Source organism: Seriola aureovittata, chromosome 14, assembly GCF_021018895.1.
Source record: "Seriola aureovittata isolate HTS-2021-v1 ecotype China chromosome 14, ASM2101889v1, whole genome shotgun sequence".
NCBI classification, from domain to species: domain Eukaryota; kingdom Metazoa; phylum Chordata; class Actinopteri; order Carangiformes; family Carangidae; genus Seriola; species Seriola aureovittata.
Genome location: NC_079377.1, coordinates 4,925,129 through 4,946,282, shown reverse-complemented (window position 1 = coordinate 4,946,282; position 21,154 = coordinate 4,925,129). Strand labels below are relative to the sequence as shown.

The following is a 21,154-nucleotide window of genomic DNA, read 5'->3' as shown; positions in this document are numbered from 1 at the left end:
TGACTCATGATTTGCTCACTGTGGGACCCCCTGTCTGCCACCAGATCAGATAGGGGGTTGTTCTGGAGCCACAGATCACCTTTTCTATTAACCTAGGTTTTGATTGTTTTCCCTGACTTATGGCGCAGGAGAGAAAGAAGCTTGCAACACTGCAGCCCACAAAGAGCAGGGTAGGTATATGCCATTCTGGCTATATTCCCACCAGCACCTGCTGCAGAGCCAAAGCCAGCCTATCATGCTAATTTGGCTGGCAATACAACTCCGAGGACGGTGTGTCCTTGCTGCTCCTTCTTCTTTATGGACTCTCTGCCTAGAGAGAGTAAACAAGCCAGCTGGAACAGTGTGCCAGCATGCGTGCCCACTACCGAAGAACTGCAGTTGCACTTTTCCCCTCACTCCTTCACTCCCCCCTCCCTTTTAATTATCTTAATTATGGAATCTGCTGCCAGTGGCTGAAATGAATTGCTCAGCTCTCCGTCCTGCCAGTGGCCATTAAGGGCGACCCAGTTCTCTCCAGCCGTGATGTCGTAATGCTAAGGCAGGGAGAGAGCGGAAGAGATTCCAACGCTGTCATCAAAATATGCCATATTAATGCACTCAAGCATCGCAAGATCAATGTGGTCGGGAAACACAGGTGCAGTAAAGGGGAGCTCTGGACAGCATCAAAGGACTGGCAGTAGACAAGAGAGAGCCACTGTGTTTATAACTACTTTAGAGATAAAAGTGGGATATTTCCATTGTGAGTTAAGTAGCTTTAAAAGGGCCAAATGCTTCTTGCTTGCTTTGGGTTCCTTCCCCAACAAGTGGACTGGAGCACTGCTGTCTGAAGACAGACCTTTAGCATGAGCAGTGAATGTACTCAGCTGTAGAAGGAGAGCTAACAGTGGCTGAATTGTATACAACTTGTGGCAAGTACTTATGGGTAACAGCCTCCTGGTGGCCCGGCTGTACAAACATCTTGATAAAGTCTGTCTTATGTTCAAACTGTAAAAACCCCAAACCCAAAAATAACCACGGATCCTCAGAATTATTTTAGAAAGCTGCTGCTCTTTTTACACTCCATGTGTAGGTAAATGTTGTAGTCAGAGATGTTACAGTTTGGTCTCACTGCTTTGGTTTCCTCTGCAGGCTTATGAAAATGTATCTGCTGAGGTGTTTGCATTAACTCTGTCCAAGGCTTTCTGTCCTCGATGACTTGAAGATGGCTCGGCACCTCTGCCAGTTGCCTCAAACAAACTGCAGCACAGTCGCCCTTAACTTAAAGTGATAAGAGCTTTCTGCGCTACATGGTCGATCTGTTTTTTTTTTTTTCTTGCCTTGTAGCATAAATGAACAGCATAATATATTTATCAATCCACTGCTGACATGGCCAGAGGGGAAAGTGTTCTTGAACCAAGTCCTGCTTTCACAATGACCAATGACTCAGCACTGCTTTAATGCCACTTCACAGCTTTATTACTCAATGTGACAAGATGTGTCAAAATCACTATTTAAAAAATGTGATTGGAAATGTCACCCCTCTCGAGAGAGGAGTGTGTTTGTTAGAAAGCCTGCTGACCTTTGGACCAGTTTTATAAATACGTGAGAGTGTTTCTCTGGATAATAATATATCATCAAATTCATATATGAATATCAACAATATTTGAACTTATGAACAGCTGATGCTACCGACTCCAGAATTCAAACTTAGCCGAGTTCTGATGTAAGAGACTGAGGTTTATGCATCACTAAATTAAAACAGGTTTCACAAGACAAACGGCTCTTACATAGAAATTAGTTGTTACTAAATATTTACACCCACTGACTGCCTGGTGTAACTGTCGTGTAGCTAACTGAACCAACTGACAAAACTAACGTCAGCTCACCAACATGGGACGCATTTAGAGTGAAGAGTAAGAGATGATATGAAATATTGTGACTGACATGCATCTGACCTGCAACTTGATTAATGTTGTTTAACAATTATGTTGAAGATTTTAAATGACATGTCAGAAAAAAAACATACCTCTAATTACAAAGATAATGAGTAAATGACAGCAGTTAGGTCAGCATAATTATACATTTACCTCTCATTCTAAACTGTGGATACTTCTTACTCTGAAACATACATACTTCTTCATGTAAATAAAACCAAACAATAACCTGTATTTACAGAATATAAGGCTTCATTAACTAAATTTTGTATGGGGTTACACGTTAATTAAATAATCCCTCTCTCATGCACTATGGTCTTTGGTTGACATTAGCAGCTCTGCCCTCAGGCTCAGATTGATGCAAGTTTATATTTGACCACCTCCAAACTAGTTATCCAAGTTGCCGTTACATTTCCACATTGTTTAGTCCTCATTCTTTAACGCTTTTACTCTAGTAACTAAAAAGTCAAACATGCTGCAAAATATGAACAATAAATTAGCCAAACAGGGTTACAACACAATGAAATAAGTATCTGATCTTGCATTTTTCCTTTTTATACCTATAATGGGGAGACTTAACTAGCTGTTGATAAAACTATTTGTCTGGAAATATTAAAATGTCAACCAGAGACAGAGTTTTCAACCGACCTACTGATCTCGTTAGCATAATTAGCTAGCTCGCTGCAACAAATAAAATCTGACAGATCTGACAGTCACCATTCCAGCAGACAAAATCAACCATTTTCGCTAGAAATAAGAGGTTTACTCTTGTCTGAAATCAAGGACGAATTGTTGAAAAGATTACTAGGAATTTAGAGATGTAGACTTGCCACTGTTATTACTATTTACTGCACATGTGCCCGTGTGAGAATGGAAAATCGACAAGAATATAAACTGTAACTAAGGGGCGCAGCGCTTCGTGATTGGTCAGATACAGAAATCTCTCGTGAAATACCCAAAACTGTTCGTACTTTGGCAGAAAGTATTGTGTATATGTAGGACAACACTGATTATAGCAAGAAGGTGTTTGAGAAAATAGGTTTTCAGGGCCTGTAAACCCAGACTGCTGTGTGCTGTGGATCTCATCTTGCAGCTACAGAGTTCCACTGCAACACATCCAGGCCCAGTGTTGTGTTCTGTGCTTGGTCCCCTTGGTAGCATCCCCACCCCGCTCTCCTCCCACTCACAGGATAGTTATTAATAGGATGTGGATGGGTCTGTCTGAGTGAGGAAATCAGGTTGCCTTCCTGTAAATATTGCATGATTTCCCCCGAGTCAGCCAGGAATGCTGGAGCGGGGTCCTTTTTTGGGGTCCTGCCCCTGATCTCAGACAGGGAAGTAAAGACTTCAGATTAATCCTTATAACATGCTTGTCAAGAATCAGCCCGGTTATTTTTAATCGAGGTGGAACCCGCCTGAGAGCCTCCTCCCTCTCTGTCAACACAACACAAGGTGTGCACCATACCTCACATGCTTCAGTCTTTGGTTAAAGCCTTGAAGAAGAAACTCTACTTTCACTTGACTGCATTGTTGTAATTTTTCTTGTTGGACTGGAAGAATGCCTGATCACATGTTGTCTATTTAGTGTGAGTTTCCTTGTGTCATCAGTTCTCTTACTGTTGTTATAATGCAGGTCATTCACCCTGAAGACAGGCTGTGGTTGTTCTTGCGTCACGTGACCTGTCAGCCTGACTTTTGCATAAGGAATAGGTCACCTAAAGAATGATGACTGGTGCCTTTCTTTTTGTAGATGGATGATATGTGTTGAGTTTAGATGTGTTCATGTTTCTTGTTCAGGTGGTTGTTTTAGCAGCAGGAGTCTCATGACCCCTGCTGTACAAACACTCACTGTTCATTAGCTGATTGTCTAGTCTGTATTTCCCACAGTACCTTACACTTGACTTCAGTGTCTGCAGTCTTCTAGAAAGTATTTGCTCTGATGCACAAAACGTTGTGTTTATGCATTTGAATAGCATCTTAGGCGTGGTGAAACATTCACTGACACAAATGTATTTGACTATTTGCCAGTGACACAATGTTCCCGTGTCACTTTAATTTTTTACCTTTTGCGCACTGTTGTTCACCAGGATTATATTTTTATAAACTGTTATATTTTCAGAAGTATAAGTAGTATATACTTTATATCCAGTGTGTCATTTCTGATTTTATAGCCATGAAACGGGTGCTACTGTAAAATACTTATTCTGGCATCAATGCTGATTAAATGACAGCCTTATCAGAGCAGAAGCGATTTGTCGACCAAATAACCAGCAACTATTTGGGTAATTATTTGATGATGTTATGTTGTTTATCATTATCTTTTTACATAATTATCATTTTTAAAGCACAAATGCCAAAAATTCACTAGTCATGGTTTCTCAATTGTGAACAAGTCTTTATCTATGATAGTAAATTGAATTTCTTTGGGATTTGACTGTTGAACAAAACAAGGTATCTTCAATTAATGATGAATAATGATGAATAATGATTCATCGGAAAAATAATCAGCAGATTAATCAAAAATGAAAATAACATTTGCAGCCCTGTATTTTATACCCCAAGTCATTTTCAGGAAAGGGCCCACAGGTTGAGAATGTAACTGTCTACCAAACAGTGATAAGAATAACTCTGAAATAAAAGTTGCACATGTCTGACTTTAATACCTGATGTTTTCCTCCATCAGGTCCCGTGGTCTACGTGCTGGACCTGGCCGACCGGCTCATCTCTAAGGCCGGACCCTTTGCAGCTGCTGGCATCATGGTGGGCTCCATCTACTGGACTGCTGTCACCTACGGAGCTGTCACCGTCATGCAGGTTGGACCAGTGATCCCTCCTGAGGGGTTTTGGTTTATAATAGGCCTGTTCAGTCTGGTCAGTGTTGTGACTTTGACTGTACCTGTGAGCTGGCAAATGAAATCAAACTCAAAATCTACTCGAAAGTTGTTTTGCAACTCATGTCTGTATTTCAAGTCACAGATGCCTTTTTGTGCTCCTCTGTTTCTCCTTTCTGTCCAAGGATTGCATTTCTGGCACACTAGTTTTTCGCAACAGCGCCACCTAGCAAATTTAGTTGGGCGTAGCATTAGAGTTGTTCTTTGTGCCGATCACCTACTCGCCCAGGATGCTGTCCTTCATGTTGTATGTGATGAGATCCTCAGACAGAACTCTGTAATACTAAAATGTGACTTCACCAAACTCCTCGACTCTGTCATGGTCCACAGTAAACACACGGTAAAGTGACGAAGATTGAGCAAGGGGGTCAAAGTAAAATCTTCCAATCACATTCCCTGTACCTCAGTCCCTGTTCTGGTCCAATTATACTGATAACTGTGCTCTTAAGTGCGATGTTCCTGTCACTGTTAATGCCAAATACTGTGTAAATCCTGAAGCTATACATTCTAACAAAAATGATCTGGTCATTGATTTTCATAATGTGCTTCCTTGGTGAAAGATACCATTGCACCTGTCACAACCAGGTCTGTATCAGCCGCCAAATCACCACCCCAGATAAATGATGCAGGACTGCAGGAGAGCTGAGCGCAGATGGAAAAAGACTTAAATGTTTAATTTCTGATTGAAGTCAAAAGCTCTTTCATGTGCAGAAAATAAAGGATGCAAGAACAGCTTACTTCTCAGAATTAATTACTACTAATAAACACAGTCCCTGAGCTGTGTGTAGCACAATCAGTCAGCCTGTACAGCCTGTACAGGCTGCTCCCGCCGCTGTCTCTGCCACTTCAGCTGAGGATTGTCAAAAGTATTTATCATTTTTTTTGTCAACAAGCTCAACAGCATCAGATCCAACATTGTGTCCCAGTTCATCTCTTTTGGTCTTTCTAGTGTTGCTCCAAATGTACTAATCCAATTTGCTGCCATTATCATGCGCAACCTCATTAACACAATTTCTCATCTGCACCTGTCCTCCCACCACCTTGATATTTACCCTCCATATTCTATCACAGGCCGGCCATCCTCACTGTTGTAAACCTGTCCCTCACCTCCGGCTGTGACCCCCATCATTTTAAGAAGGCATGTGTCCAGATGTTTTTCAAACAACCCAGCCTCTGTCCATCCATTCCGAGCAATTTTAGATTCAAAATTCAGTTCTTGTATTATATTGTATTGTAAGTATTGGGAAAAAATTGTTGTGGAGCAGCTGCTTCAAGTTGTTGAAGAGAACAATATTTCAGATAAATCTCAATCTGGCTTTGCCAAAGCCACAGTACTGAAACTGAGTTGTGAAGAGTCACAAGTGACATCCTCACGCTGGCTGAATCTTAATTGATGCAAGTGCTGCCTTTGATGCAGTTGGTCAGAACATCCTCATTAATCGACTAAATAGTTGCGTTGCGTTTGGAAAGTCTTAAACTGGTTTGAATCATTTTTGTCAAATAGATGCGTCTCCTCATCCACTCTGCTGTTACATGGTGTGCCTCAGGGCTCAATCCTCAGTCCCATTCTTTTCTCTATGTCTATGCTTCCTTTGGACCAGATAATCAGTTTATATTTGGTTTTATATTTTGTCCTTGTTACTAAGACAACACTCAGCTTTATGTAAAAGAAAATCCTAGACACTGTTCACACCTGTTTAGCTGCTATAAAAGACTGGATGGCACTTAGCTTTCTTCAAGTAAATTCTGACAAAACTGAGCTTCTCATTCTTGGTCCCAAAAATACTACAAATATCAGTCTCCAGTGTGTGGGTGTACTTGCCCCCTACATCAAATCATATTCTAGGAATGTTGATGTCATGTTTGACATTGAATTTGAACACCATGTCAATAACTTGGTTCAATCCGTTTGGTTTTTTTTTCAACTGAGAAACAATGCAAAAATCAGACCATTATTATCTACTTTTGATTTGATTTTTTCCCTTTGGTGACTTCTCTAAGCCCCTTTTCTCTTGCCGTACTCGAACTGCCCTAGCTCGTCTTCAGCTCTTTCAAAATGCAGCAGCTCAGATCTTGAGAACTGAAGATGTCGCATCACTCTTATTTTAGCCTCGCTGCTTTGGCTGCCAGCGAAGTTCAGGATCGACTCTAAGATTCTTTTAATCACTTAAAAGGAACTACATGGATTAGCTGCTGCCTCCTGCCTACATTTCCTAGTTACTAAACCCTTAACACCACTGAGCGGCCACTGAGGTCATCCAACCAAAACCTGTTGGCTGCACCGCGTGCCAAACAGAAAACCAAAGGAGACTGCTCTTTTGCTGTCCTGGCTAGCATCCACACTTCAGAACAATCTCCACCCTCACATTAGATCAGCTGAGTCTGTTGACTGTTTCAGAAAACATCTAAATACACACTTCTTTAAGTTCAAGGCTTGTCCTGCGTGGGGACTGGTTGCTGTGTGCTTCTGTCTTCGTATGTGTGTTGTGTTTGTATGCACTTAATATTTATGTTTTTAATTCTGTACTGATACCGTATAAATAAAGTTTTACTCACTCCTTCTCGGCTGTAGTTTTCCATTCAGATTGTGCTCTCTGCTGTCAGGTGGTGGGCCATAAGGAGGGCCTGGATGTCATGGAGCGGGCCGACCCTCTGTTCCTGCTCATCGGCCTGCCCACCATCCCGGTCATGCTGATCCTCGGCAAGATGATCCGCTGGGAGGACTACGTCCTGCGTCTGTGGAGGAAGTATTCTAACAAACTGCAGATCCTCAACAGCATCTTCCCAGGTCAGCACACACACACACACACACACACACACACACACACACACACACACACACACACACACACACACACACACACTCGTATCGTGTTTACAACCAGAAACCACAAAAATGTTTTTCTTCTTTTTAACCTTTATTTGAAAACTGCGTCAGTCTGTTTTCTGTTGTGATTATGTTTTTGATTTGAATGTCGGCCATTTAGAATTTGGACTTAATTCAGAACTTGCTCCCAATGTGAAATCAATATGAGCAGAAGCTGTAACTGTACTCAGCAGGGGTGTGTAACTGCAACCGAAACACAACCACCACTCAACCACAAGTCTCCTAACATTTTTAGAGGAGCGACTTTATCATAATATCATGGAGCGAGCCACTTGAGAAGCAGTGGTTGTTTCAGCAGCTCTGCTGCTGTTTTCTGTCTCTAAAGGGATTGGCTGTCCAGTTCCTCGGATCCCCGCAGAGGCCAGCCCCCTGGCGGACCACGTGTCGGCTACACGGATCCTGTGTGGTGCCCTAGTCTTCCCCACCATCGCCACCATCGTGGGGAAGCTCATGTTCAGCAGTGTCAACTCCAACCTGCAGAGGACCATCCTGGTGGGTTCAGCAACACACAACTGTAAAATGACTGAATGATGAATCACTCACCTGTCACACAGTGCTGGACCGTGATATGATTGTTGTTACTGTAAATTCGAGCTTCTGACTGTTGGCAGCCCAAAACAAAGTCAGAATGATTTTCCTTGTAACAGAATCAAGTGTGTTAAGTTCTGCTGTTTGAAGGGAACACAGCCACAGTGTCAGTGAATAAATGATTCCTCTGTGATAACTGCAACGTATGAACCATTCATGCGGCCCCACCTCCTCACCCACCTAGTGCTGAGGACAGAGAGGTAACCGGAGTGGCTCATGTGATCCAGGCTGCACTGACACCACTGAACACTCTGTCCTCAAGCACTGAGCTCTGTGAGTGACGGACAGGCTGCTGCTGACTGAAAGCTCTGGCATGATGAAGTTTCACGTGTGCAGGAAGGAGGACGCACTGATGACTCTGCTTAGATTATGTTCTAAAGTTCTCGACCAGAGCTTCATTCAAAATTAAGACATGAGTCAAGTTTTGACATCAACACAGATGTAGGCTGATTTGTGAGTTTTTGCATTTTTAAAAAAAATTTACAGCACATCAACAGTTTTTAATGATCTTGTTACTTCTGGATGATACCTCTGTTCAAGAACAGGTTTCAGGTACTCCTGGGTAAACTACACATTAGTTGGTTTTTGAAGTGAAAAGAAGTAAAGACAACCCCTGCAGCTATCTGACATTAAAATGAACCTTTCTTCAAATATTAATACAGTTGCTTTTTATGCCTCTGCGCCGCCGACAGCCAGAGGCGTTCTGTTTTCAGGTTGTCTGTCGACTGTGCGTCCCATTCTCGTGAACACAATAGTTCAGTAACGCCTTGACGTTACTTCTTCCCATTTGGCACACACATTCACAAGGACTCAAGGATGAACTGATTAGATTTTGGTGCTCAAAGGTCGAGGTCGCGATTACCTCACGAAACATGGTTTTGGCATCTTGAATGTGGCGTCTGAAGACCACCCCGGGGAAATCTGTTTAGATTTGGCACAAACATTCACTTAGACTCAGCAATGAACTGATCCGATTTTGGTGGTCAAAGTTCAAGGTCACAGTAACCTCACGCACCTGTGAACGCGGTATCGCAGGAATGCCCCAAGGGAATTTCATCATTTTCTGGCACATTGTGACCTCACAAAACACGTTTTTACAACGTGCAATTTAATGTCTAATGGGATAAAAAGTCATGACATTTTATATTCAAAAGGTCAAAGGTCAACTTCACTGTGATACAATGTCACACTTCTGGCAATTATTCAATGCTGTAACTCAGGAGGAAGAGACTTTGACTATATTTCCTGCTACTTGGCTGGTTGGTGCAGACATACAACTGTGAGGCGGTGATTCTAGTTTTACATTTACAGCACATCAACAGTTTTTAATGATCTTGTTACCTCTAGATAACATTTCAAATTTACTCAAGTTCTGTTCAAAAACAATATGCAACATTACAACTATATATTTAGTTGGTTTTTGAAGTGAAAGGAAGTAAAAACACCCCCTGCAGCAAATGAACTTTTTGTCACATCTTAATACTGTCACCTTTTATTTCATAACTAAAATGAAATCAAAACTTAATTAAATTGGGGCATGTGCAAAAGTTTAGGCACATCTGCTAACAAGTACAATGAAGTATTATAAAAGTTTTCAAATAGTCCCCTTTCACAGCTGGACAGGAAACAACCAGGAAGATCTCCTCTGTCTGTTGATGGGATGTGAGGTGCTGTCATTCGTATGACAGTCGGCGTGGAAATGAAAGGATCTTTCTGAAGCGGAGTAGAGGAAAAGGCTTTGATGTGTCTTTAAACTCAACTTTTTCTTTTTTTTTTCTCTCCCCCACAGGGAGGTATCGCATTCGTGGCCATCAAGGGAGCGTTTAAGGTGTATTTCAAACAGCAGCAGTACCTGAGGCAAGCCCACCGTAAGATCCTCAACTTCCCCGAGCAGGAGGAAGCCTGAGGAGGAGGCACAGTCCAGAGGGAGGACCGCTGCACGAACCACACACGCATACACACACACCCATCCGCTGAAGGGGTGAGGGTGGGGAGGAGGAGATGAACATGTCAAGTCAGACCCCTGAGCAGGAAGTGCTGGTGAAACAGACTAGGATCAGTGTCACCCTCATTTACCTACTCCTCACCCCTCTCACCCCTCCTCCCTTCTGGAGCTGACATTCAATGCAAGGATCCCCATCACCGCCACCTCGCATCGTTTTTAATCTTCTGACGCTTTCATTCGGTGAAGACTGGAAAAGACTTGTGGACACAGACTGGAGCACGTTTGCAGTTACACACACACATACACACACACACACACACACACACACACACACCTCTTTCCCAAGAACTTGCGCAGGGTGGATGTGTCTCACCGATCACATAACTAATACTTGCTGTAAACTTAACTGTATTTTAAAGGAAAAAAAATGCGGGGCATGTGTAATTATAAAGTTTTATAAATATTAATAAATGATTGTTTTATAATGTTTATTTTGCAGATTTGAGAAGTCCCCTCTGCCAATGTTAGGGGCTTTATATTGAATGAGGAACAATGTTTAGTGTATGGAATGTATTAATGATAAAATAATAAAATGCGTTTAAGAGTTGTGAGTCATGATGCAGTAAATTAACTACGGCCAGGAGGAAAACATGACGTGTTGAGGTTGAATCTAAATACTACACTATGAAACCCTAACACACTGACCACAGATCAGAAGTTAAAGTAGAGGTGTGTGATTTAGACCCTGCATTTTGATTTTGTTTTTTTTTTTCACATGCCTTGGCGGTGTTCATGTCTGTAGCTTTATCTCCATTTTACAAGAAGCTCTTATGTGGTGTGTTTTAACGCTCATCGCCCATCTGAGCACTTCAGGTTAGTCTGAGCTCCTGAAGCCTGTTGCCATGAGACCGTCTCCACCGGCCGTGCGGATGTTCTAGTCCTTTCAGAGCTTGTTGCACTGACTGGATTTGGGACTGAGAAACAGTTTTTAAAGCTTCGGGTGACTCGCACACGACGTTGGATGGAGCACTTTTCACTGGAGTGAAAGTACTCGAACTCCTCCGCTTGGACTCGTTCTATGTGGCTTTTATTTAAAATACAATTCCTTTTTTTTTTTTTTTTCCTCTCCCAAACATGTGATGGGACTGCTGTGTTGCCTGAGTGTGAAGTGCAGCTCAGGTCAGACTGTGGTTGGTTGCAGACACAAGTGAAACTTGGACAGTGGAAATTTGAAATGAGTCATTGGAGCAGCTGACACTTTGGCAGGACTCCTTTGGAAATTAAAGGGTCAGTTCACCCAAATGACAAGCCATATTTTCTCACTTAATACAAGTGGTGCAGATAGTTTGTTTTTGATTTCTGCTTCCACCCTGACACTACAGATAAATGTCATTGAAAATGTGCCCTTTCATTTTTTAAAATCTAATTTGGGATCATTTCTTCAGTAGACAATGAAAACTTTTCTCTTACTATAATATTTAAATGCCATTACTAAATCAGAAGAGATTAACTGGGGGAGAAAAAGCTTGATAAATAAAGCTCTGGATCTGCATTAAAGGCAGGAGAGAGGGGGCTTATTATCTCTGAACTGACTCTTTAATGTTGCTTTACATGATACGAAAGAGGTTGTAAATCATTGGGAGCATAATGTGACTATCAGTGTCATTCATTTCCTGTGGCAAATCTTGGTGTGTTTTGCTGTTTTCTGCCCCTCAGGTGAGAAACATGAGAACCTGTGGTATGTGACGCAACGCCGAACACTTGGAATATTGAACCTGCACATGTAAAACTGTGCCTGCTTTACAGATGTCCTCCCACCATCTGCAAACCACAGCTTCCCCAGCACATTCACCGTTCAGTCTCCGCTCTGCCAGAAGAGACGTCTCAAGCGTGAACTGTGTTGTACAGAAGTTGCTTCTGACTTAAAGAGTTAAAATGGTACCAGTTCTGTGAATAAAGGTATTTTTCCACAACGTTGACGTGCATGTGTCGAGACTGTAGTGAAGGAAAACAAACACCTGGTTCCATTCAATTGTTTATTAATTAGAAACACACAGGAGACAATGAAAAAACTCAAAAACATCAGCACTCTTATCATCAGCCCATGAACCCAACCAGCCAATCGCAGTCCCGTGTTGCCAGAGACATCCAGAAATTAAAAAAGCTTCTGATTTTCTAAATGTAAACCGATCACTAGGTACTTCACAAGGTAAACAGTGCATGGCCCATCCAAGCCTGATATGTGATGCTGCCAGTTTCTTCCGAACACTGCATGGAAACGGCTTCGTCACTGCCGCAGACGCCGTCGAGCTACTGCCTGTGGGAGTGAGAGACGACCTAAGGCAAGCTGCTGCTCCTGCTGCTGGTTGTCTTTGGGTTTTAACCACAAGGTAATAGTGCCTTTTAACGCAGTAGCAGTTTACGATGACACAGGGTCTCATTTGAAAATTTAAAAAGATTGAAGTTGTTTTGATGTGACGTAGTAAAATGCTGGAAAACATTGAAGAAGCTTTAGATACAGCACAGTCCTACAGGTCCTGCCTTACAACTTTCCAACCTGAAGTCACGCTTTAAATCTTCGCAGCATCGAGTGAGTGAGCGATGAACTAGACCTGAGCGCAGGTGTGGTGGAGGAGAGACGGGGAAAAAATAAATCCTAACTCTTTTTTTGGCTGTTTGAAGAGAGTGGTTGGCAGCTCTACCAGCAGTGTTTTTTTTTTTTTTTAGTTTTTTTTTTTTTTAAGTTAGCACCTGAGAGCAGGTCACGCTTGCACGGCACTGACATCACTATTCACGCAGAACAGACACAGTCCTCTCCGCGGTTTAGGCCGGAGCCTGGGACCAGTGTGGATCCAGCTCCTCTGGGCTACATCTCATTCTGCCTCACACTGTTCACCGTCTACATCACTGAAGTTATTGCTTTGAGAGAGAAGTGCATATATTCAGAAAGAAATCCAGACCGGAGCTTTTCTCTAACCCTCCCCTTCATAAGTGTAATATTTCCTGTCAGAAAAAGTCTAGCTGCTTTTTGTTTTTTGATCTACGCTGTAAGAGCCGGTGCACAGTCCAGCATTTTTTTTTTTTTTTTTTTTTTGGGGGTGGGGTTGGTGGCGGTGGGTGGGTTGGGGGTGTCAGATCTTCCAGGATTCTGCCCCGGATCAGACCAAGAGCAGCCAGATACAAAGTAATTGATGCCCCCCTGGAAAGGCACAAGCTGCAGAATGTCTCACATGCAGACACAGAGAGCAAAAATAAAACTGTTCATCTCTACAGCCAATAAGTCCTTTGAGTTCTACAAAAAAACTTGGAGACTAAAAAGTGTTTGATCACATTTAGTGAACAAACTTCTGATGCAGATGACAGACTGATAAAAGTGTTTTGTATTTTAATCACTCACTAATAAAATTTAATGTAAAAATAAAACAGCATGGAGGTACCCCTGAGATGTCTGAATCACACACTACTGTAAAATGCAATAAAAAATAAAAACTCATTTCCACGGGCATGGTTCTCTGTGATTAGCAATTTAAAAACAGCTCCTCAAAGGGTCCCAACATTTTACCAGTTTACAAGCAAAAAAATAAAATTATAAAAAAATTCAAAAGCAGCGAGGATTAAAACCGTAATTATAAAGGCAGATATTCTTCAGAAATGCATAAATTTGAATAAAATGTTCCGTTTGAACCGAGTGCGTCTTTTGTGATAACGTTTTCAGGAGAGTCGCGGTGCCTCCCAGAGTTACATGGCAAACAAAGCAGTCCGACAAATAAAAAGAGGAGACCTTCATGGACCTAGTGTGGTCAACCTCTGCAGCCCACAGCTCATCACAATAAACCAGCTATCCATTCTCCAAGCAGCATGTCTGAATAATTCAAATAAAACGCCTCCTAGTGTGAAGCTTCTGCAGTATACTCAAACTTGTTTAAAGGGATCTGGCCCTCATCTTTTTTTTTTTTTCAGGTTGTTTCTATATCTTCTACAACAACCTACACAGTATTGTGATGCGTGTGAGTGTTTCATCTCCTTTTAGAGATTTGAACATGAGGTGAGTCTGGTGTGACCTCTATTGTTATCACAGCTATGTTGACAACCACGGCTAACTTTGTGATTCAAATACACGCATTTGTTTCCAAGCATCTCTTCTAGTGGCCCCAGCCTGCCACACGTGCACATGCACGTGCACACACACACACGCGCATACACGCACCCACACAAACACACACACACACTCACGCAGGCTCAGTCAGATAAGAGTCTTCCTGATGGGAGGAGGAGGAGGATGGTGGGGGATATGTAGGTGGGAAACTGAGCGGGGTCCCTCGCAGCCGCCCTCCCCCGGCGCCCCCGTGCTGCTGCTGCGTGTCGACCTGCCGGACTCACTCACAGTTTGGCAGCCATGAAGTTGATGTGAGGTTTGACCAGAGGGAACAGAGGCAGGCTCCTCTTGAACTCCGTCATGTCCTGAACCAACGTGGGCTGAAAAAAAAAAAAAAAAAAAGTCTGCAGGTTAAACTCCTACTGAGACACATCTACACTTACTCTGCTTTGTCTGCACCCTCCCTAAACTGCATTTGATAGCAAAAAGAGCTACACGCAAGCCGTTTCCATGGTAACCACTTAACACTATAGGGGCTTTATAACTTCAGTTTTCTCTAATCCGCAACAGCTGCTGCAAAATTTTCTTCCTCATGGATTTGTTCTGTTTTCACTCAGCATGAATCACTTCCTCTAAACAGGGGAAATTAGTTGAGAAAAACAAACAGCTCTTTCCCAGTTCTGACCAGTAAAACAGAACTGGTCTAAAAGGACAACACCAGCATTATTTCACTCAACGTTCCTACCAAGACTGTAGCACAGCCCCCAAAACAGATGACTGTAGTTTTTAACAAACACCACTCAAACAAGAGGTAATAGTACGTTTGTTCAGGACTGTTTTATTCTGCAGATTAATACACATTTGGTGCTCTAGTGATTATTTGGGGCAGCAGGACGGTGCGTGGGGGCCTGAGTCAAAATAAACTACAGTGTGTTCATGGTCATGAAAAAACTTGTCCCCCCCAGTGCAACAGTGTGGCTTCACTGATGTGTTTTCACTTCTTTTTGGACAGAGGAATAACATATCAGGCTTTAGACACAGATAATGGGATGAATTTGGTCCTTTCACGTGATTTGTTGATTTGTTGATTATTAAAAATATAGAATATCACTAGACTGGCACAAAGCCTCATTATTCTTTGCACAAAATTCTGTCCAGAAAAAGCTGCACTAAAGTTCTGATTGATCTTTTGTGTCTTCCTTTTGTACAAAGCAGTTACAGGTTAATAAATGATTGATGTCATGTTGTATTTTTCTCATTGCCTGAAATCTGAAGTAAACATGTGACAGCTGTCAGGAAAGCAGAGAGCTTGACAAAAAATGAAGTATAAATACAGAACATGATTGTTACCTGTGGCAGGGAGGGAGCAGGAGCCAGGTTGACATCATTCTGAGCAGGGAACTCTCCCACTATTGGACCTGGTGAACAGACACACACACTGTCAAGTTTACCTGTATGTCATTGAGTGAAGCCACTGCAACCAACACGTGTCTACGGATACTCACAGGAGTCCATCTCTCTGGACAGGACGTGTACGGACACCTTGTGTCTCTTCGGGGCGTCGACCGTCAGTCGTTCCTGCACAGACACAGACAGACAGGTGGAATGATGAAAGGCGGGTGGCAGGGAACGTTGTTGTTTGTTTGTGATTTTGAGTTTTATTCATTAATTAAATCCCCACATATAGTTTTGGGGAAAACAAACAGATGAATCCATCAGCAGCAGTTAGTGCGATGACTCATCAGTGTGTTCAGACTCTTTGGAGCAGTGTGGCTGGGGTGGCCATGTTTTTCTCACTGAGTCAGGGATCAGTTGTGACAGCCCTGTGGAGATTTAGCTACACAGTCAGGCCTCATCACTGTCTCTGGATGGAGGATTATATGAGACTGAAGATTTGGCTCATCTGCAGTCAGACAGCGTCGACTCTGGTGACCGAGAGTGGAGGGGAAAAAAGTGATTGCAGCTGATATGACATTAGAAATGCATTAGGTTTATTCTGCATGGGGCCTATAATGGTTTCTGCTGGGCTCAGATAATGCCAATTCTTTCAGCGGCCGTGTGTCTCTGGCCCGTTATCCCCCTTGAAACAGGCTGGCTGGCTGTCATTATGGCAGCTGATATGCTGTGAGCGCCCTGTGTCAGTGTCACCTCCACGGCTATGAATAGAAGCAGGAGGCAGGAGATGAAAGCTGGGAGGGCAGACTGAATCCTCTAAAACCATGCGCGCGAGCACACACACACACACACACACAGTGCAGGTGGTTTTCTCACTCTGTATATTGAACCAATGCTGTCATTTCATCAGAAATGTAACCGTCATACAGTCACTGTAGTGCAACACTGATTCGATAGAGTCTGATACTATTTTTACTGTACTAGTGATCAATATATCCAATTATCTACACTAGGAAGGTAAAACATCATTCTACAGAATGCAACTCTCATACTTTCCTCTCAGCGATTATTCACATAAACAAAACCTGCACCAGAAGTCGCAGGAACATTTTGTAAAAACTTTTAAAAGGTCCCATACAGTATAAAGGTATTTGTCCATGTGTTTGATTATAGAGCATGTCTAGGTTCTATATTAATACTGGGAAAGTATCAAAGCCTCAGTCCACAGAGAAATGCACATAGCCTGTATTCAGACACTGAACCATCAGTCGAGACTTCTGGAACTTTGTGTCAACACAAAGCAGTCACTGCTCTCAGCCATGCCCCAAGCCCCGCCCACCTGGACCCACCATCCAACCGTGCAGGATTTGGTTTCTCTGAGTGTTTTACCTGAAAGCTGCTTTATTTTTATTCAATCACTCAGAGAACAGTGAGCCAACCAGAGGAGAGGATCAGAGCCTCCTCTCTTCTGATTGGCTCACCGACCTGTTGTTACTAGAGCTCCAGAGAGAAGCCTGAGAGAGGAGAAGTAAAACTACATTGAGGTGGTTTTTTGGTTTTAAAACCACAGATATCTTATTATGGATCAACACTTAAATCACATAAATCAGAGAAGAGGAAAATATGGAGCTTTAAAGTAACTGGAATCATTAACCCAATTCCTTTCAAGAGAAGTACAACAATGCTTCAACAGCTAGTTAAAAAAAAAAATCTTAATGTCCGTGCAGCAACTGGTGACCTGAGATGAAGACAGCCTCAGAAGATCTCATGACGCTTATGTACATTTTTAAATTCCATTCTGGAGCTTTCAATCATATCATTAAGCCTTCATCAGCAGATGGATTTGCCCAGCTGTAATGAATTATAGATATTGCTTGGATTCACATTCACAGTTTCTCATTTGTTTGGACTTTAACTTTAAAAGCTCATAAAGTGCCTGGAAAATGGACAACACAGCAGCAACAAAATGGACCTTGTGGTTCAACTGTTTTCTCCAGTTGTTGCCATTTCCAAGGTCGAGAAGGAAGTCAAACAACAAATTGTCTGACAGAGCTACAGTAGTTCGCCCAGATGTTTCATAAATAACAGCAGCCAAATAATGTCCAGTCTGTCTAAACAAATAATTTCTTGTCAGTTCATGTTATTATCAAATTAAATGTTTAAGTCAGTCAATAATTTTTAGGTTTAGTTTGGGGTCAGACACAGATATTAATAACAGACTGTATCAGTGCTAATTTTACCTTCACAGAATTGTGACTAAACCACTTCTCATTAGACAGTCCAAATGTGCCTTTAATAATGATTGATGGACCTTTGAAATATTTAATGACCCTTCCATGTCATTAAATATTGGGTTATTGCTGTAATGTGTGTAGCTGCCTCCTAATGACACCTCTGCCGTCAATACAGCATTAACCACAGCCACAAAGTACCACAATTAAAGTCAATGAGTGTCATAATTTAAGGCCATTCAAATAAATCTGTAGCAGTTTGTGGAGTAACTACACCGAAGGAGTCATTTCATCTTTGTTCATTGTAAAGTCATGTTGCCATTTCCATATTAAATAAGATAAAGTTCAGATTTGTGTTAAATCTTTGCGTACACACACGTGTGTCTTCCTGCCAGTCCAGGGATTTCTGGACTGGCAAGCCCTCTTCTCTAACCCTCTAGGACTATTTCTCAGCTTCATCATCCTTTGTCTCTGTAGAAGCTGAATGGTGTTGTAATATATTGTTTTCTTTTTTTAAATAAAAATAATATAAAGAAGCGGAATTTAAACCACAAATGTCAGTTTGAGCTGAACTGGAGGACAGGGATGCGTCTCCCACTGTTCACTGTCACATGTGTTAAAGGGAAGAGCCATCATATGACAAAGTTGTACTCACTCTGTAGAATTGCATTATATTTTCTTTTGTCAAAGTCTTCAAATATGCCACTTCAATGTTATCTGCAACACAACAGGGAAAACACAAGAGTTAACATCATCAGTTGTAGCATGCTCATTATGACTATGGTGTGAGCATGTCAAAGAGGATCTGGGCTACACATGATATACATTCTAAGCCAACATATTATAGTCTGTGTAAACTTTAAATTAGGCTCTATTGCTCACCTTTGCAGCCAGCAAACAGTTTGATTCATGTCGGTGAGTTTAAAAAATAAACTTGCAGTGTGATTTATCAGATCGATTGCTTGTGGAAACCTCTGATTTCTCTAGCTTGAACTCATTTCAGGAATCATTTTCTTGATATTCAATTGTGTTTGTCTCCTGGATTTGATTTTGTGATAATGTAGCTTGTGAAAGAAACACTATTCACAAACTCGAATTGTTGAGCACAGCAGAAGAAAATAAATTCACCACTCTGAACAATTCTCAGTCAACAGCCTCTACTGCTGCAAACAGATCATTGGTAAACCTCAGCTTTTTAAAAACCAATCATATCAAACAAAAGTCTTTTTGTACAAAATGTAAAAAAAGGATACTGAATCAAGCGAAGCATTTAACAAACAGCAACTCTATCTCACAGTCAGCCCATGAAGCAGACTGTAAGCTCTGACTGATGATGTGTGCTGTATGTTTTTTTCTGTGCCCTTGGCATTGAGTGTTAGCTGCCCTCACCCTCCTGACTCTCCTCCCTCCCTCCATCACTGCTAGTATCAGTAATCACCACCACGCCCTTGGCAGACTGTCAGTGTTGCCATCACTCAGGGCTTTAGGCAGATTACCAGTGAATCAGGCCCATTACAATCCATTATGGCACTCAGGAGAGTGCTGCAACAGAGAGGTGTGCTACGGCTGCAGATTATTTCAGGCTTTAATCGATCCTAATTTGTGCAGCTCTAAGCAGCATCCCACTCACCTCTGGGACCCACCAAAATATTGATAACTCCCAAGAACTTATATTTGACTTTGTATGTAACACAAGCTCTTCATGGTGTCTGGTTGGTAGATCAGGACAGGTTTTAAAATATATTTAAATACACTTGGAAAGAAAACATAATCAAGGGTTAGCAGTGAAGTGGGCAGCTGGGATGCCTCACCTCTGTCAAAATTATACTGCTGAGAGATGATCTCCCCCCAGTACTTGGCGCACTCAGCGGACAGCTTCTTAGGCTTGTCCAGGCGGCGGATGGCCAGGGCCTGGATGTGTTTCTGGAAGGCTTCCTCGCCCATCTCCTCCACAGCCTTCTCCATGGTGCAGAGGAAAGCCTCCACGCGGCTCTCCAGGTAGTGGGGCGCTTTCTCCGACTGCATGATAAAGCGCAGCCCTTGGACTCCATTAGCCCGCCGGGGCCCGCTGAACACAATGTAGCCTGGGGGACAGAGAGAAGATAGCTCAGTAGGAAGACACATTAGCTTGTAAGGGAAAATCTGCTCTAAGGCCATCTTGCTCTAAACTATTAATTTCACAATCACACACTCATGTTCATGAACTGAGCCTTATAAATGTTTAAAAAAGCATTTTACAAGAAGGGTTTTGTGAAGTGTGTTCGTCACTTCATTTTACCACCGTCTTTGCCTTTAGCTTGATATTAATATTAGGTTTGCCATTATTCTTACGGAACCAAGGCTCAATCCATTCAAATTATTCAAATGATTAAACATCATCATGGTTGACGGTACTTTAGAAACTTCACTTACACAGTCTGTTCTTTAAAGAGCAGCATCTAATTACTAAATGCAACATCATTCTCACTGAAAAATTCATTTTTTTCCGGCATCATTATTACTTGAAATCCAGATTGGAAAACAGTGTAAACGTAATGTTCAACGTGATATTTAGGACTCACCCAGCTGCTCTTTGGTTCTCAGTGTGTTGAAGCAGGGCTCAGAGATGATCTGACAAAACAGCTCCAGCAGCATGTTGTCATGGGTGGTCTGCATATCTGTCTGGTAGTAGATCTCAATGCCACAGTTGTTGTGCACCTCATTTCTCTGCTGGTAAACATACCAGCCTCCTGAGAGGAATAGAGGAATATTTGTTCATTTCACTCTGTATTATAATCATACAATGTAAACACATTGAAAAAACAGACAGACAGAAAACAGAGAAAAAGGCTCAGCTTCTGAAACAAAAAACACCTCCCATTTTATTTCAATTGAAGACTAAAGGAAACAACACAACTGAAGGAGCACAAATGCATTTTTTATCTTGATAAAGACACTGAAGTAGTCAGAAAAATATTTAAGACATTAAATTCAAAATATTTAGTAATTTTTACATGTTTAAAAATACTGAAACATCCTTTTCCCTCAAATCTCTTGCTCCAGTTTTTAAACATAAAACAGGTAGTGGAAGACAGCATCAAATAACATGAGCAATAATTCTTTTCTCTTATGTGTGTGCAGATTTAATTAAGATTATAAAGCATGTGCAAGTTCACAGGATTCTGTCAAACGTGACTCGGTCTTGCTCAGATGAGAGCTGCACTTAGCA

The 21,154-nt window shown here is 41.9% G+C and overlaps 2 protein-coding genes across 5 annotated transcripts in view; one reads left to right on the top strand and one right to left on the bottom strand.

Annotated features, from left to right (window-relative positions):
• marchf5 (membrane-associated ring finger (C3HC4) 5) overlaps positions 1-12,197 on the top strand; it is a 29,383-nt gene extending 17,186 nt beyond the window's left edge. For 2 of the 3 annotated variants that reach the window (XM_056395529.1, XM_056395527.1), the window contains exons 3-6: positions 4,597-4,727; positions 7,409-7,592; positions 7,990-8,183; positions 10,069-12,197. In XM_056395529.1, coding sequence (XP_056251504.1) covers positions 4,597-4,727; positions 7,409-7,592; positions 7,990-8,183; positions 10,069-10,185 — 626 coding nt within the window. In that variant the 3' untranslated portion in view covers positions 10,186-12,197. The remainder of the gene's footprint in view (positions 1-4,596; positions 4,728-7,408; positions 7,593-7,989; positions 8,184-10,068) is intronic. The other variant, XM_056395528.1, reaches the window with a different exon arrangement.
• Positions 12,198-12,246: 49 nt separating this feature from the next.
• ide (insulin-degrading enzyme) overlaps positions 12,247-21,154 on the bottom strand; it is a 32,171-nt gene continuing 23,263 nt past the window's right edge. For both annotated transcript variants that reach the window (XM_056395506.1, XM_056395505.1), the window contains exons 20-25: positions 20,508-20,675; positions 19,758-20,030; positions 18,602-18,663; positions 15,826-15,898; positions 15,671-15,738; positions 12,247-14,700 (exon numbers count right to left, since the gene is read on the bottom strand). In XM_056395506.1, coding sequence (XP_056251481.1) covers positions 14,605-14,700; positions 15,671-15,738; positions 15,826-15,898; positions 18,602-18,663; positions 19,758-20,030; positions 20,508-20,675 — 740 coding nt within the window. In that variant the 3' untranslated portion in view covers positions 12,247-14,604. The remainder of the gene's footprint in view (positions 14,701-15,670; positions 15,739-15,825; positions 15,899-18,601; positions 18,664-19,757; positions 20,031-20,507; positions 20,676-21,154) is intronic.